The sequence below is a fragment of the Peromyscus californicus genome, unplaced genomic scaffold (assembly GCF_007827085.1).
Source record: "Peromyscus californicus insignis strain IS unplaced genomic scaffold, ASM782708v3 Scaffold_15__1_contigs__length_86483966, whole genome shotgun sequence".
In the NCBI taxonomy this organism is placed as follows: domain Eukaryota; kingdom Metazoa; phylum Chordata; class Mammalia; order Rodentia; family Cricetidae; genus Peromyscus; species Peromyscus californicus.
In genome coordinates this window covers 79,430,603-79,446,538 of record NW_026294447.1, presented here as the reverse complement: position 1 = coordinate 79,446,538, position 15,936 = coordinate 79,430,603, and the positions used below count along the sequence as shown (strand labels likewise).

Here is a 15,936-nt window from a genome sequence, read left to right as displayed (position 1 = left end):
CCCATAACAGATAAATGTATCCATTTTAATCCTCAGACACCCAAAACAAACACTATGGGGCATTATAGTTAATAAGTTAGAAATGTTTTAGCAAAATAAAACCCAAAGCTACCACATTCATACACTACTGATGCCAGAATGACTTAAAATTTCTTTGGAAAACATTGAGAACACTGAAAAAAAAATCTGAAATTTCATTGGATCCCTTAACCATGTAGTCCAATTCTTAGACAGTCGTTTAAGTGGATAGATAGCCCTCCCAACAGAAATGTACAAAATGTGCAAAAACGGGCAGTATCTTCATTTCCAGCTTTAGAATAACTAATCAAGTGATACTATATCCATCTGAGAAAAGACCTTTTTTTTGGTTCATGTTTTTTGAGACAGAGTCTTGCTCTGTAGACCAGGTTGGCCTTGAACTCACAGATCCACCAGCCTCCACTGAGTACTGAGACTAAAGGCACACCTGGCTGGGTAGCGGTTGTCAGCATGTCTCAAAGCAGTGAGCTTCAGACCGACAGAAGAGGATTACCCAAGAAAATTGTATTACAAATAAGAATCAGAACTAGAAACGGATTTGTCTTATTAAACTGGTGAACTATTTGAGATGTTGGTGGCATGTTGATGTCTATCAAGAAACTGCTAAGCAGGGCTAGAAAGATGGCTCGGTGATTAAGAACACTGGCTGTTCTCCTAGAAGACCCAGGTTCTGTTCCCAGCATCCATGTGGTGTCTCATAACTGCCTATAACTCCACTTCCAGGGGATTTGATGCCCTCTTCTGACCTCTACAGGTAACAGACATGCACATGGTGCATCTATACATGCAGGCTGAACATCTATACACATAAAATAAACCAATAAATCTAAAAAAATGTTTTTTAAAGAAAGTAATTGTTAGGCAACTCTGGAGAGTCAGAAGAAAACTCCCTTTATCTATACCAAGGTTAATGAAGGATATGATGAAAAATATTGGAGTTTGGAAGAAAAATATTGAAGTTTAGAAGCATAGTTTTATTTGGCATAGCTAATATGAAACTCCAGCACAGCTGGCTATCTCAACAGATTATGTTTTACTAAAAAAAGAGGGAAAAGAAAAAAAAAGAGAGGAGTTTAAAAGCTTAATTCTTGATTTACAAATCTTCATCCCAAAATGACCAGTGCATTTTGTTGTGTAAAATATTAAAACTTTAAGAAGAAACCAATTTATCTTTTCATTTCCAAAGGATACAGATGCTATAGCAAAAATAAAACAAAATAACCACACAATGCTATTTACATTTTGTATTAGTTATTCTTCTGTTGCTGTGATTTAAAAAACAAAAACAAATAAACAACAACAAAAAAAAAACCCACCATGACCAGCGAACTTATAGAAGGAAGAGTTTATTTGGGCTTGTAGTTCCAGAGAGAAGGCAGGCAGGCGTGGTGAGCAAGAAACGGAGGGATCACATTTTCAACAGCAGGCAGGAAGCAGAGAGAACAAGCTGGAAGTAGAGTGAGGCTGTATAGTTACAAAGCCCGCTCCAGCAACATACTTCCTCCAGCAAGACCAGACTGCCCCCATCTCCCCAAACAGCTCCGCCAACTGGGGACCAAGTATTTAAGTGCCTGAGCCCATGGGGGACATTCCAACTCAAACTGTCACACGTTTTTTAAGAAGAGGGATGAAAGTAAGAAAGTTCCCCTTGTAATATTTTTATCCATCCCGTATAGATCCAACATTTGGAACAACTTCTGGAAAGTATCACTGAGAATGAAAACAAAATACAGACTTTGGACAGCTGGTTGGAGGCCCAGGAAGAGAAGCTGAAAATACTCCAAAAACCTGAAAGTGCCATCTCCATGGAGAAGCTGCTCCTGGACTGCCAGGTGAGCAGAGGCAGCACCTGCCCACCCGGTGTCTGGGCTACATCATGTCCACACTTGTCCTGGGGAAGAGGAAAGATGCTGTAGTTTCTGGAGACTCAGCCCCAGCTCCCCTGAGCACTCAGTCATGCGTTGCTTAGTGACCGGGATGCATCCAAGAGAGGTACATGGTTAATGAATGCTGTACCAGACTCTGCTCACACAAACCTAGAGTGGGGTTGCCTACCACACACCTGGGCAGTAAGCGATTGCCACCATGCAGATGGTGCATAACTGTACTTATTTCTCGTATCCATGAGATAAGAACCCATGGGTTTTAAATAATTGTAAAGTGATACTTTTTCAGTGGTAGACGGAAGGCCCTTTTGTGGTCATTGTTGCTTTTATGAGGTTTGAATGTCACTTCTCAAAAAGAAAACATTTTGGGGGCAATTTTGGCTTCCAGGCTTTTCCATCTGCGTTTATTATTATTATTTTGCCCAGCATCGGCAAGATTACTCAGACGTTTCCATTCTGCTTAGTCTTGCATTCTGCACTTTGCCTGAAGAAGATAATTTTCAGCCACCTGTTGTGTGCCGTGTTCAAGGAGGGCCACTTGTCCCTTGGAGCCAGTATCAAAGTCCCACTCGGGGCGTAAGGGTGTTATCCCATTGACCAGGTCACACCGTCCTTGAGACTCTTGACAAGATGTGGACCGATCCTGTTAAGCACGGCCAGAGCTAGTCATGCCCCAGCCGCACATCACTTATCCCCATGGCTGCTAAGCAAACAAGTACTGCTTCTGCCCTTGCTGTGTGAAAGCATCCCACTAGCCACTGCTGGGGCTGGAAAGTTGGGTCAAAGTCCTGTTCTCTTGAGGCTACTGACAGCTCTGGTCATAAAGTAAAAACAGCAGCAAATAGGGAGGTCCTTTCCCATGGCCACTTCCTGTTTCCATCCCCCACTCTCCTCTACCTTAGCATCCACCTGGGGCTCAGCATTCCTCTCCCGGAAGCTGTAAAGAGTTGCAAATAGGCCTAACCTAAGCAAGTCTTCCATAGATTTGTTTTTAATTATGTGTGTGTGTATGAATGCCTGAGGCGGCCAGCAGCATCGGATACCAACTAGAGCTAGTGTGTTACCCCACCCTGGCGGCTGAGACTCAAACTTGGTTCCTTTGTAAGAGCAGCAGGTGCTCTTAACATCTGAGCCATCTCTCCAGCCTTGGGAATTGGGATTTTTAAAAGGTATTTAACACTGTTTCTCACAGACAAGCAGGAGTAAGCTTCGGGTGAAGCTCTGTAATTAGCAAATCTCTTCATGCCACTTAATTTGTGCAGCAAATCAGGATTTAAAGTGAGATGATTAATGTACCTGGTGAGGTGGGAGCTGGAAGGTCCCAGTGTGGCAAGGGCGGACTTCAGGACCACTGGGCCCAGTCCGTGTTATTCCAAGGAGGAAAAACAAGAATGGATGCCTTGTAGGGAAGGGGCTCACGCGCTAGTATCGCCAAGCTTATTGTTTACACTATTATTTTTGGTGTGTGGGGTGTGTGTGTGTGTGTGTGTGTGTGTGTGTGTGTGTGTGTGTGTGTGTTGGTATTTCCTTCTAACTCCTAAATAGTACTGCTAAATAGTACTTTTGAGAAAAGTGTCCTTCCACTGTAGAGGAAATATGACAAGTTACTGGTAAGTACTACTAGAAATCTCTAGTTCAAATGAACCTCTGTGGATGATAATTAGAAATTGGAAGGAGACAACGATTCAACATTTTCAAACAATTTCAAGGTATCACTTTACAGAGAAAAACACTAGCTTCTGATTGGTGTTCAAGGACATGTGTGCTGGAGTCTAACTCCAAACGGGTCTGGTGACCTGGGACAGATGTGTGAAGAAACTATGACCACCTGTTTCAAATGAGTGGCCCCAGATAGCCTGGGCTGTTTTTATATATACACTTTCAATAGTTTGCATGGACAGTTTTACAATCAAATTTGTTTCCTTCTATTTCTAATAACGGTTACAATAATTGCCAGTTTGTTCCTTTACGCCATTCCCCTTCCGTCCCCAACTTTCCCACCGGTAACCATTACCTACTTGATCCATAGCTCTAATGTCAGGAGCATAAGCCGTGTTGCAAGCTACAAAGGAAGTTTTTCTAACCAGGCACACCCACAGGTAGGGCAGTGTGCCCAGTTGGCAGCATTTTCCGTTACAGCATCGTGCAAAGTGAAAGTGAGGTTTGCCTCTAGTGATTAATCTGACCTCTAGTCACATCTAAGGTCTCACAATTAACTCATGAGCCAAGGCTGAATCAATTCATTCTTCATTCTGTACTGCTCTGTCTCCTATGGGGGATATACCAGGTTTTCTCCTATCATCCTGTAAACTACATAACTTAAAGCTTACTCTCAATGGTTGGCATTGCTTATTTCTTGTTCTCATGCCCCCTTCCTCTCGACGTGCTATTAGAAAGGAGGGCACTGTGGGTTTCTGTGACCCTGCTTCATTCCCTGTTCCTAGACTGTTCCCAGTAACTCCTGCTATTTTCTATTTATTTGGATTTCTCCTGGACTCTTGTGGTTAAAATCATTCCCTCCAGAACAGTGATGCAGGTTTATAATGTCATGAATTACTGTGACTCTTTCAGGCCAGTCACAAGGTGTGTTGGAAAGGCAACATCCTCTTCTTGAGAATCCTGAATTCATGGTCACACTTGAAACATCAGGTCCTCTGTATATTTTTAACAACATCCCTCTGGCTCACCTAGAGGAGAGTCATGGGGGGGGGGGTGTTTTTCTAATGCAATAGCCATTTCATCCCTAGCTCTAAGAAAGTGACACTAGAGGCAGCCAGCAATATGATCTGTATAAGGAAAGCAAGGAGAGCGGGTAGCACATATGTTCCTGGGGTCGTGCCCAGAATTATGCAGCCATCTATCCATTGGCCTTGCCAAAAATGGGTCAGATTCTCCAGGGCCTTGCCACACGGAGAACTTGTTCGTGCTATTCTCAGGCCTTGTCCCCACTTCCCCACCCCACCCCACCCCCAACAAGAAGTTACATGGCTGTAAGTGTGGCTCCAGGGCAGGAGTGGGGGAGGGGTGAGCAGGGTGGTCCTCAGTGAGTCCCACTGGCAAAGCCGGCTTTAGAGGTTTGTTTTGCTGTGTACTTTCACAATTAAACCACAAAAAGAGATAGCTGAGAAGTGCAGCCCCTTGTCAGTGAGAACTCCATGGTGTACTTAACACATGGATTGCTGTTGAAGTGAGGGGCTTTTCTGTCGTGCGCTGGGGTAGAAGACGACGTAGATCAGAGTTTCTGTCATTCCGTGTTCTGGCTGTCCAGGCCCACTCCCAAGCATGAGAATCACCTTTGTGGTTATTGTTGTTGGTTGGTTGGTTGTAAAGGATCTCACTATATAGACCAGACTAGCCTCAAACTCATAGCATCCTCCTGCCTTGGCTTTGTGCATACTGGAGTTAGTTACAGGCATGTGCCATTATCCCCAGCTGCTGCAGGCCTCCTTCAGCTGGTTTACGCTGCTGGATCTATGTTCTGTTTCTTTTTTTTAAGAGAGCTTTATAGGCTTCTGGGAATTTGGCTGTAAAGAACAGAGCCAGTTGAGTTGGCTTTATGAGTGGCTTAATGAACTCAGATACAAAAGACAGGCAAGCCTTTTACATGCTGCTTAATGGTATGAGAGTGCCTTCCGGCTTGTGCTTTCATTGAACTCAAACTATGAATGGCTCGGGTACTGAGGAAATGGGGACTTGGGGTCTGATGACTTGGCCACACAGCTAGCACAGGCAGATAGTTAACAAAGACTGTCCTGGATTATGTCCATACCATGCTGCTAACAACCTGTTCCCTAGACTCTCGTAAATACAGAATTTAAAATTAAGACTATCCTGTGAGACCGGGCATGGTGGTTCATGCCTATAATCCCAGCACTCAGGAGGCTGAGGCAGGAGGACCTTGAACTTGAGGCCAACCTGGGCTACATAACAAAGGCCCTGTCTTCAGAAGTAAACTGTGATTAAAATGCTGGTGCTGTGTTGGCTCTGTATATACTCTCCATTGGCATTTTTACTTGAAAAGAGTAAACTCCAGGTTATCAATTGTTCTGTAGTATTATACTTTTGTGTGTGTGTGTGTCTTGTCTAGGATATAGAAAATCAGCTTGCCATGAAATCAAAAGCACTGGATGAGTTGAGACAAAGTTCACTGACTTTGGAGGGGGGAGACATGCCCCTGTTAGAAGACATGGCGTCTGGAATTGATGAGCTGTTTCAAAAGAAGAGTCATGTGACCGGCCAGGTACGAGACATCACTCAGTCTGCCGTTTCTCCTCATAGAATCTTTCATTTGTTGTTGTTACCATTCTTTCACTACAGAGATTTACCCCATGTTAAAAAAAAAAAAAAAAAACAAAAAAAAACAAAACCAAAGAGCTGCTAGGAGACATACTGAAGTGAAAAGAAGTATTTCAAGTCTCATTTTATGCCCTAAATAATTGGAGGCAAAGCCGTAGACCTCAACGGCACCGGCAGGCAGGAAACCCATTTGGCTTTCTCTGTTTTTTGTCTGACGTACTCGGGCAAGCATAAATGTCTCCATCTCTCAGGCCAGCTGAGCATCTGGCAGTGTTTCCAGGTCAGCTCCATGGCAGCAGTAAGGAAAAAGCAATCCAAGCCGGTAGGAGCTGCAGCAGGGAGGGGAAGGGGCATATCACATAGCCTGGGGAGCTGGGAGCCCTGTTGGCTTAGGGAGAACACCAGCGTCAGGGGAGGAAGAGTGTGCGGATGCCCCGGAAGGAGAGCTCCGGAGGACAAAGCTGAGACTTGCCAAGGACGTTACCTCCCACCCAGGGAGGATGCTCTGAAGGCCAGCTAATTATGTGTGTGTGTGTTCCCTCCAGAATCCTCTCTGGGTGTCTATGTCATGTACTAAAATCTGCTTTCCACCATGTGCTCCTAGGGGGACTTGAGAACAAGCTGTGCGATTGAAATCCCTAGGCAACCTGCAGCATCCTCCCTTCCCTGGGACTCTAGGAAAATAGGGATGAGCTGGCTCAGCCATTTGTTAATCATGTTTGTTTAAGTTACTCTGCTCACCACCAGGAGTAAGAGAAAGGAGAAAATAATGGAAACATACCCTCGAGGAGCTTGGGCAGTGCAGGAAATTCATGTGAGCAGATAACAGCAATGTAAAGAATATATAATGTAATAAAAATATGGAGGGGGAATTAAGGTAGTGTATATAAAAGCATGTGATATCAAGATCATAAGAGAGACCCACAGATAAATGCAAGAGTCCAAATAAATAAATAAATAAACTTTCAGTTGATTTTTTTTTCAACAAAGATGTCATGATAATTCACAGGGAGAAGGGGGATTTTTTTTTTTCTCACAGTATGACACTGGGGTGTCCAGATATTAAACATCAAAGAGTGACGGAATGGTAACTCAATACCACATCTAAAATGGAACTTAAAATGAACCAGACATAAACATAAGAGTTAAAACTATAAAGCTTTTTAAAAAGCTGCATAAATGTTCTCAACTGGCCTTCGAGATAGGACACTAGAAGCATAAGCAGCCGGGGTCAGGGAAATAGGTTAGATTTCATCACAACTGATTACTTTGCTCTTTTGGAGAACACCACAGAGAGGCACAGAGACAAGCTACAGGATGGGGAGGAATGAGGATGAGCTCACTCAGCCCTTTGTTAATCTGGTTTGTTTATGTTTCTCACCACCAGGAGTAAGAGAAGATAGAAAATAGTGGAGTCCTACCCTCCAGGATGGGGGAGGCATTTTCAGGTTGCATCTTCCCTAAGGGGCTTGTTTGTACAGTCTAACAAGTTACAGGGCACTAATAAGAGGGTAGAGGATCAAATGGCAAAAGTGGAGAGGCTGTCTGAATGGACATCTCTCTACAGATGACGTGAATGGCTAATAATCACATCAGCAGCCATCAAGGGAATAAAAAATCAGCACCATGATAAAAGCAAGTCATACAAATGCAAATGGTAATAAAGATGGAAGACAGCAAGTGTTAGCAGGGAGGTGTTCATACACTGCAGGTGGGATGTAAAGAGGTCTGGCTGCATTGGAAAATAGTATGGTGGTTCCTTGATGGTTAAACATAGAGTTACCGTATGACTCAGCAGTTCACCTGGGTGACGAATGTTTATAACAGTCTAATCATGATAGCCCCAAAATGGTAACAACCCATTATCTATCCAACTATGATGTCTTAGTAAAAGGTAGTAGGTATATCTGTAATGTGGGATATTATTGAGATGTATGAAGCAGACTTTAAAGTCTGGTAAGTAAAAGAAGACAGTCACCATGAATGGGTCCATTTTATGAAATATCTAATACAGGCCAATCTATGGAGATAGAGTAGATTTGTGGCTTGGGAAGAAGTGTCTTCTATGATGGATATGATGTCTCTCTTTGGAGTAAAGAATATGTTCTAAAATTGATGTGTAAGATTTTACTTTTTAAATAGGTAAATTATATGATATGTGAATTTCAGCTCAGTAAAGGGTCATTCTCCAGGAAGTGGGCTGGGGAGATGGTTCAGTTGGTGAAAGGACAAATATGAGGACCCGAGTTTGATCCCCAGAACCCACACCAAGAGAAGGTGGTCATGAAGACATACGGTTGTAATTCCAGCAGTTGCTGCCTGACAGCGATGACTGCCACCCTTTCCCATCTGGTCCACAGGCAGGTTACTTCCCCAAGCCAGTTCTCTGGTCTAGCAAATAGGAATGCTAACACAAATTGACCAATTTTCGCTTTTGATGCCTGTCATGGTGCTCAGTAGTGGAGCTCTACCCGCTGAGCCGAGGGCTACACCAGCTGAGCCGAGTTCTCACATTGCAATATCTTCTTTCTACTCTGTTGAGGCTCCCTTAGTGAAGTTCTTCTCTTGTCCCCCAGACCATGAGTGTAGTGTCTCGTGGGATCCAAGCCGAGTGTGGTAGTGCACATCTGTGATCCCAGCCCTCTGGAGGCTAAGTCAGGGGGAGTCCAGCTTCCACATGCAAGCACCTTTACCTGCGAAACCAGCTCATGACCCCGTAGTTGATGTTTTCAGGGCTACAGACTGGCCTGGAATTCGTCACGTAGCCCAGGCCTAAGCATATGCTCTTCCTGTGCCAGCCTTCCAAGTGTTGGGATTACAGGCAGGCACCCACATGGAGCTTCAGTGATTGTTTTCACTAAGTAGCAAAATGCTCAACTCCTGTCACCAAAATGTACCAGGGGCTAAAGTCTGCCTGCCCTTCATGCAAGCACAGCATGGGCATCCTGCCAGTTTTTCTCCAGCTTGTGCTGGCCTGGCAGTAATCACACCTATGGTCAGAGGCCACTTTAGCATCTTATACTTAAAATGCTTTACAGTTGTAGAGAGTTTTCACAAACCCTCTTGGGGAGTAGGTATGTGTGCTTATTTTGTCTGTTTTGTTAATTAATTTGCTTTGTGGATGAAGAAACCAATAACAAAGTTAAATAATCTGCCCAAAGCCAGAAGGCTGGCAGACTGATTGATCCCTGGGTCTGTCATGAGCCTGGTGATCTTGGGGCTCTCTCTCTCACTAACCCCTTATTAAAACAGCTTTCTCTGAGATCTGGATGCACCTTACCCTTCCCACTTTCAAGAAGTTAGTGGAGATTGCCAGTACTTTCAAGTTGAAATGCCTAAACTGGATACAATTGCAGATTCCTTGGGAGGAAACATAATGAGAGACTGTCTTAGGAAAGCTAAGTCAGGGTGTCCACTTTCACCATAGGTCCATCAGCTCAGGGCCTCCGCGCAGTTGGCGCTGCAGGAGTGGAAGGCCTGTGACAAGCTCTACGATGAGGCCAATGTGGTGACAATCCAACTCGCATACTCGATGGAGCACAGCAAGCCTGCGGTTTTATCAATGGAGGCCTTGGACTGCCAGGTGCAGAACCTTCAGGTAAGTCAACCAGCGTGGCCAAAGGTATTGTGGGTAAAAAAATTGAAGGTTGAACTAAGCATAGTAATGAATGCAGGTGCTTTTGTGCTGTTCACATAGAAGCGAAAGTGGTGCCAAAGGAAGTATATATTGAATTTTTTGTGTCTGTTTCATGGTTTATGAAATTGCAGGTATGGACAAATGTCATGTGTTTAATAACTTAATACTGCTGAGTTATCCAGCCTTTGAGGAAGGACTGCCTTGTCATTTGCCTTCTTCCCATTCTTGGTTGTGCGCCACCGTCCTGTAAGGTCTACGTGTCTGTGTCATTATTGTGCAGCAGCAAGGACCAGAAAGCCGTTACCTTCCAGGGGGATGGCCAGAACATCCAAACCTGACTTTTTCCTGTGTCCTCAGGCCCTTCAGGATGAAGCTGAGCGCAGGGAAGGTAGCTGGGGGAAACTACAGGAGGGTATTGGCAGACTCAAAGATTCTTGCCCCTCCATTGCTGGAATAATGGAAGAGAAATGCCAAGATGCTCATTCAAGGTACGTGTAGAACGCAGCTTGAAAGGTTGACCAGTTGTCTGGATCCTTAGGCCTTTTAAAGGCTTCTTGCTCCTCCCAGATGACTGGTCTCCTCTGTGGCTCTGCTTTGGAGGATATGGTTCATCGTGTTAAGGTTCAACATCATGAGAGCTATAGTGTGTTTCATGCAATGTTTGGATAACCAAGCATTTAACCAAGCTAGAAATGCACTAATGTACCACTTCTAGAGTGTATCCTCTAAGTATGAGGCTCGATCTTGGGAATCCCCAAATCAACATCAGAACACTGAGGAGTGGGGAGTCTGTAGGGTAAGGTGGGATGGGTGTGGTCAGAACATCTTTTGGAAAGTGACCTAAAGCTAGTTTGCCAGAGATAACATGAAGTTCGACTGCTTTCAATTCTTCCTCCATGCTTCCACAAAATGGCTTTCAATCAAGTATTGAACACAGGACAGAAATTATATGCCCTGATGTGGTATCCTTGGGTCTCCATTGAGCCCTCACTGAAGGGAAGGCAATAATGTATCTAGCTCACATTTGGTTTCAGGGCCCCCTCACTACATAGACTGTTGCTGTGAAAGGATCCAGGCCATTGCTGAACATGCAAGTTTGTTCTTTTTGTTGGTGTTTTCTGTTGTTTGTGTTTCTGTCAATTGAATCCAGGGCTTGATCTGTGCCACACTAATGCTCTGCCACTGAGCTACATCGCTGGCCCCATTCACACAAGTGCAACAAATAATCTGCAGAATGTTTTAGACAGCCATTTAAAAATGGTTGTTTCTCCTCCCCGTCCTCCTCCCCCTCCTCCCCTTCCTCCTCCTCCCCTTCCTCCTCCTCCTCCTTCCTCTCCTTCCTCCTCTTTACCCCCTTCGTCCTCCCCTTCCTCTCCCCCTCCCCCTCCTGGCAGAATCTCATTGAGTTGTTGGCTGGCCTAAAACTCACTGTGTATTCCCAGCTGACTTCAAACTTGTAATGATCTCCTTGACTCAACCTCCTCAGCGATGAGATTACAATCATGAGCCTACACCTGGCTAGCCTCTTTTTTTTTTTTGATTAGCAATATGGAAAAGTTTTTTTTTTTAAAGTAGAGTAAATGAAAAACAAGCAAGATAAAAATCTGTAACTGGAATAAATTTTTTCCTTTCTTTTAACTTGAAAATGGAATAAAGTTTTTCCTTTATTTTAACTTGAAAATAAGGGTATTGTTTTTGTAACTGCTCAGTAAATTTGTTTGACAGAAGCATGGTATAAATAAGACCTTTTTAAAAACCAGGCAGTGGTGTCACACACCTTTAATCCCAGCAGCACTCCGGAGGTAGAGGCAGGTGGATCTCTGATTTCGAGGCCAGCCTGGTCCACATAGTGAGTTCCAGGACAGCCAGGGCTACATAGAGAGACTGTCTCAAATAAATAAATAAATAAATAAACAAGCAAACAAACAAACAATATCCAACTGCTTTTAACTTCCTGGTAGAGTATGTGTATATAATTTTGCTACAAGGGACGGATGGAATGAGGGTTGTTGTTAACTTTACACTGACAGGTGGACCCAGGTGAACCAAGACCTCGCAGACCAGTTGCAGGAGGCCCGAGGTCAGCTGCAGCTCTGGAAGGCTTCTCACAGCGCTCACGCAGAAGCTGCAGCCTGGCTACGGCAGCAGGAAATGAAGTTCCAACAGCTTGCCAACATCAACATGTCAGGAAACAACCTGGCAGACATCCTGCCACTGGCCCTGCAGGACATAGAGGTGGGTACAAAGCCACACCAGCAAAATAGACGGGACTCGTGAGGGATGGCCATGGCCTTGGGATGAGACAGACCACCGGGACAGGGAAGTAATCAGACAGGTGTCCTGAGCTGGCTGTGTCGGACACAGGTGAGATGTGACATGTGGGGTTGGAAGAAGGAGGTGGCAGATGGGTCAAGGGGGTCCTATCACCACCTCTTTCCAAGTTTACACTTCTATTTCATCAGTTAAAGCCCTAAACAAAAGCCTCATGCAAAATCCGAAATAGAAGCCACGGTGCCTCACCTGGTTATGATCAAGAATCTCTTGGCTTTAAAAATAATCCTGGGTGGGTGGGGCTAGAGACTTGGCTCAGCAGTTATGAATGAGTGCTACTTCTCCAGAGGACCAGAGTTTGTTTCTCAGCACCCATGGTGGGTACTTCACAGTCACCAGTAACTCTGGAAATCAGACACCTTCTTCTGGCCTCCATGAGTACCTGTATATGTGTGTGCATACACACACATAAACATATATACATACCTTAATTAAGGTTTCTATTGCTGTGTGATAAAACACCAAAAGTAACTTGGGAACAAAAGAGTTTATTTCAGCTTATAGTTACACAGCACAGTCCATCATCAAAGGAGGTCATGGCAGGAACTCAGGGCAGAAGCCATGGAGGAACACTGCTTACTGGCTTGCTCTTCATGACTTGCTCAGCCTGTTATATATAACTGAAGACCACCTGCCCACGGGTGCAACCACCCATCGTGACCTGGACCCACTCATATCAGTCATTAATCAAGAAAATGTCCTACAGGCTTGTCCACAGGCCAATGTAGTAGGGACACTTTTCTCAGTTGAGGTTCCCGCTTCCCAAATGACTCTAGCTTGTGTCAAGTTGACAAAACACTAGCCAGCACAGTACACATTAATTTGAAACAAAAATAAGTCATGGTGGTGGTGGTGGTGGTGGTGGTGATGATGATGATATTGGAGGTTGGGTATATGGCTCAGTGAATAAAATACTTGCCATACAAGAATGAGTACCTGGAGTTGGGGATTTAGCTCAGTGGTAGAGCACTTGCATAGCAAGTGTAAGGCCCTGGGTTCGGTACTCAGCTCTGGAAAAAAAAAGAATGAGTACCTGAATTCAAACCCGTGTCAAAAGCTAAATGTGGCGATTGAAATCCTGGTGCTGTGGAGGTAGACACAGCTGGGCTCACTAGGCAAATCAGTGAGCCTAGGCGAGTGAAGAGACTCTGACTAAACATATAAGTAAATAAACGAAGTGGACAGCTCAAACACACCCACACATACCCATACATACCCTCAAATATATATATAAAAAAATAGTAATCCTGGACTTGGTGCCATGTGAGTATGGCTTTTCTGGGAATTCAGTGATTTCAGACTGAAAGAACAGAGTAGTTTCAGCTATGGTGTTTTCCAGGACTGTGAGGAAATACCCGGAATGTGAATATGCCATAGTATGAAACTTTGGTAACAAGATTGCTTTATATCTTGTGACCTAGGCCAAATCAAAAATAAGAGACAGATTTTAATTAGAGTACCCTGCCATCTGCTTGCTGAGTGAGACCCTGTGGACTCTACACAAATCCATTTATATCGGGATATGTTGTCACCAGCAAGGGACAACAGCCTCTAGTGATCCTGGAGCTGATTTGAAAGTCCAGCCCTCAAGTGTTGGGTAATTAGAAATGCAGAGTCCATGAGTCTACTCAGTCGGTCTTCAGCTTCTGGAACCTGGAAGCCCCGACTCTGCTGGGCGATGACGGGTTCGGCTCTAAACTGCCCGATTTCGGAGCAGTACCAGTAAGCTACATCACTTTAAGGAAAACTTGAGTTTTTCAGCTATTTCAAATCAGCAGTACCACCAACAACAAACTCACAGAAACCAAGTGGCAGGGGCTGTGGCGGGGGAGGAGTCAGCCTCTTGCTAGCCTTTCTCCTTCTCCAGGAGCTGCAGCGTGAGGTACTGAAGACGAAAGAGGCCTTCCTGGAGAATTCTCCCCTCTTGGATCAGCTCCCACAGCCCGCAGACCGCAGCACCCCCGGGCTCCATTCTGGACAGCTCCACTCCCTCCAGACAGCTGCCTATTTGGAAAAGATGCTGCTGGCGAAGTCAAGTGAATTTAAGGTTCGTCTTGCTTGTCCGTTTGAATGGTGGTTATGGACATTCTCCTGCCACCCTCGGCTTGTTGAGTCCTGTGAAGCGGTTGTGCCGTTTCATAGTACCTCAGGGAAGCTGTAGGGTGAAGCCATCCCAAACATTGTCTCACTTAATCATGTGGGCAAGGGCCAGCTCTTAAACAGCCATTTCTTCATTGTCAAAAATGTTAATTTAACAAGGAGCATGCTTCATACCCTGTTCAGATCTCATTATCTAGATTTCTTTTTTTGGGTGGGGGGAGTGTGGTTTTCGAGACAGGGTTTCTTTGTATATATAGCCCTGGCAATCCTGGAACTAGCTCTCTAGACCAGGCTGGCCTTGAACTCACAGGGATCTGCCTGCAACTGCCTCCCGAGTGCTGGAATCAAAGGCATGCCCTGTCATTGCTGGGCTGTTACCTGGATTTCTAAGTGGAGTAATTGAGGCATAGGTGTGGCTGCTGGAAACACAGCTGTCCATCGGAGTCTCCATTAATTTCCTGAGTTGTAGTGTGCAGACTACATAGAGAGCCATGAATCTCTGATGTCTCAGCGTCGGCAGGAAGGAGAGAAATGAAGTAGTAGTACAAAGAGAACGGAATACTCACTTCTCTGTGTGGAACTGCTCTAGGAAGTCCCAAAGCCACAGAATGCAGTCCCAGGGCCTGTGCAGAGACCTCTGAAATTTTGAGATGAAAACAATTTGAACTCTTCACAGCCAGTAATGCTATGCTTAATTCTGTCATACATACTCATGAAACTTTTCTAATAAAAATGTCTCTTTATAGATTGTTCTGGCGCAGTTTAAGGATTTTGGGGACCGGCTGGCATATTTACAAGATCTTATTATGCATGAGGAAGAAAACTTGAATAACCTTTACCATGAAGAGAAAGAGGAAGTTCCTGGCGTGTTCCTGGTACTGGCAATATGTGTCTTTCCTAAGGGCTTAGACCTTCCATAGGGTTAAAAAATAAGCTAATTACTATGGCAAGAATCTGCTAGAATCCTGCTTAACTCAGGAACTCAGCCATTCACTAACCTTTCATCCCTACTCGATTTTTCCTAAGGTCTCATAAAGTAGAACAATGTGGGATTCTATATTACTAATAAATCATTAGTATATCTATGTTATTAATATGTATGTACTATCCATTGGTGTTTTTATCTTGAGATCATTGTGAACTAACTTCATTGAACCCACGTGTTCAAGGAAATCTCTGTTGTGATTAATTGGATTTTTCTGGTTAGTTTAAAGATCAAATATAGAATATTCAATTGAAATTGGGCATTTTCCTTTTTAATTCCCTTAGTAAGTGTTGTATAATTAACATAAAAGAAACAAAAGAACTAAAGAACTCTGGATCCTGCCAACTCCCAAAGATCAATATTTAGAACCTCAATGAGGAGTTAGCAAATGACAGCATGCTGTCCAAAGCCCAGTCCATCTTTTAATCTTGTAAACAAAATTTTATTTAAGCCCAGTCACACCTCCACGTACACATTGTGAGAGGTCCTACGCTATGAGGACAGAGTTGAATGGTTGCTTTCCAGACAAGATGGCCCCCAAAGCTAAAACACTGATGGGCTGGCCATCTACAGAAACGTTTGTTGATCCTGACCTAGAATATGACAGCAGAGTTTAAGAGAGAACTTGGGTATTGTGGAAGGTGTTTACTTAACATACTGTG

General features: G+C 44.2%; 1 protein-coding gene across 1 annotated transcript in view; it reads left to right on the top strand.

Annotated features, from left to right (window-relative positions):
• Syne2 (spectrin repeat containing nuclear envelope protein 2) overlaps positions 1 to 15,936 on the top strand; it is a 321,778-nt gene that overhangs the window by 250,606 nt on the left and 55,236 nt on the right. The window contains 7 exon segments of the mRNA XM_052739574.1: positions 1,716 to 1,871; positions 6,013 to 6,165; positions 9,649 to 9,819; positions 10,216 to 10,346; positions 11,889 to 12,093; positions 14,057 to 14,236; positions 15,036 to 15,164. Coding sequence (XP_052595534.1) covers positions 1,716 to 1,871; positions 6,013 to 6,165; positions 9,649 to 9,819; positions 10,216 to 10,346; positions 11,889 to 12,093; positions 14,057 to 14,236; positions 15,036 to 15,164 — 1,125 coding nt within the window.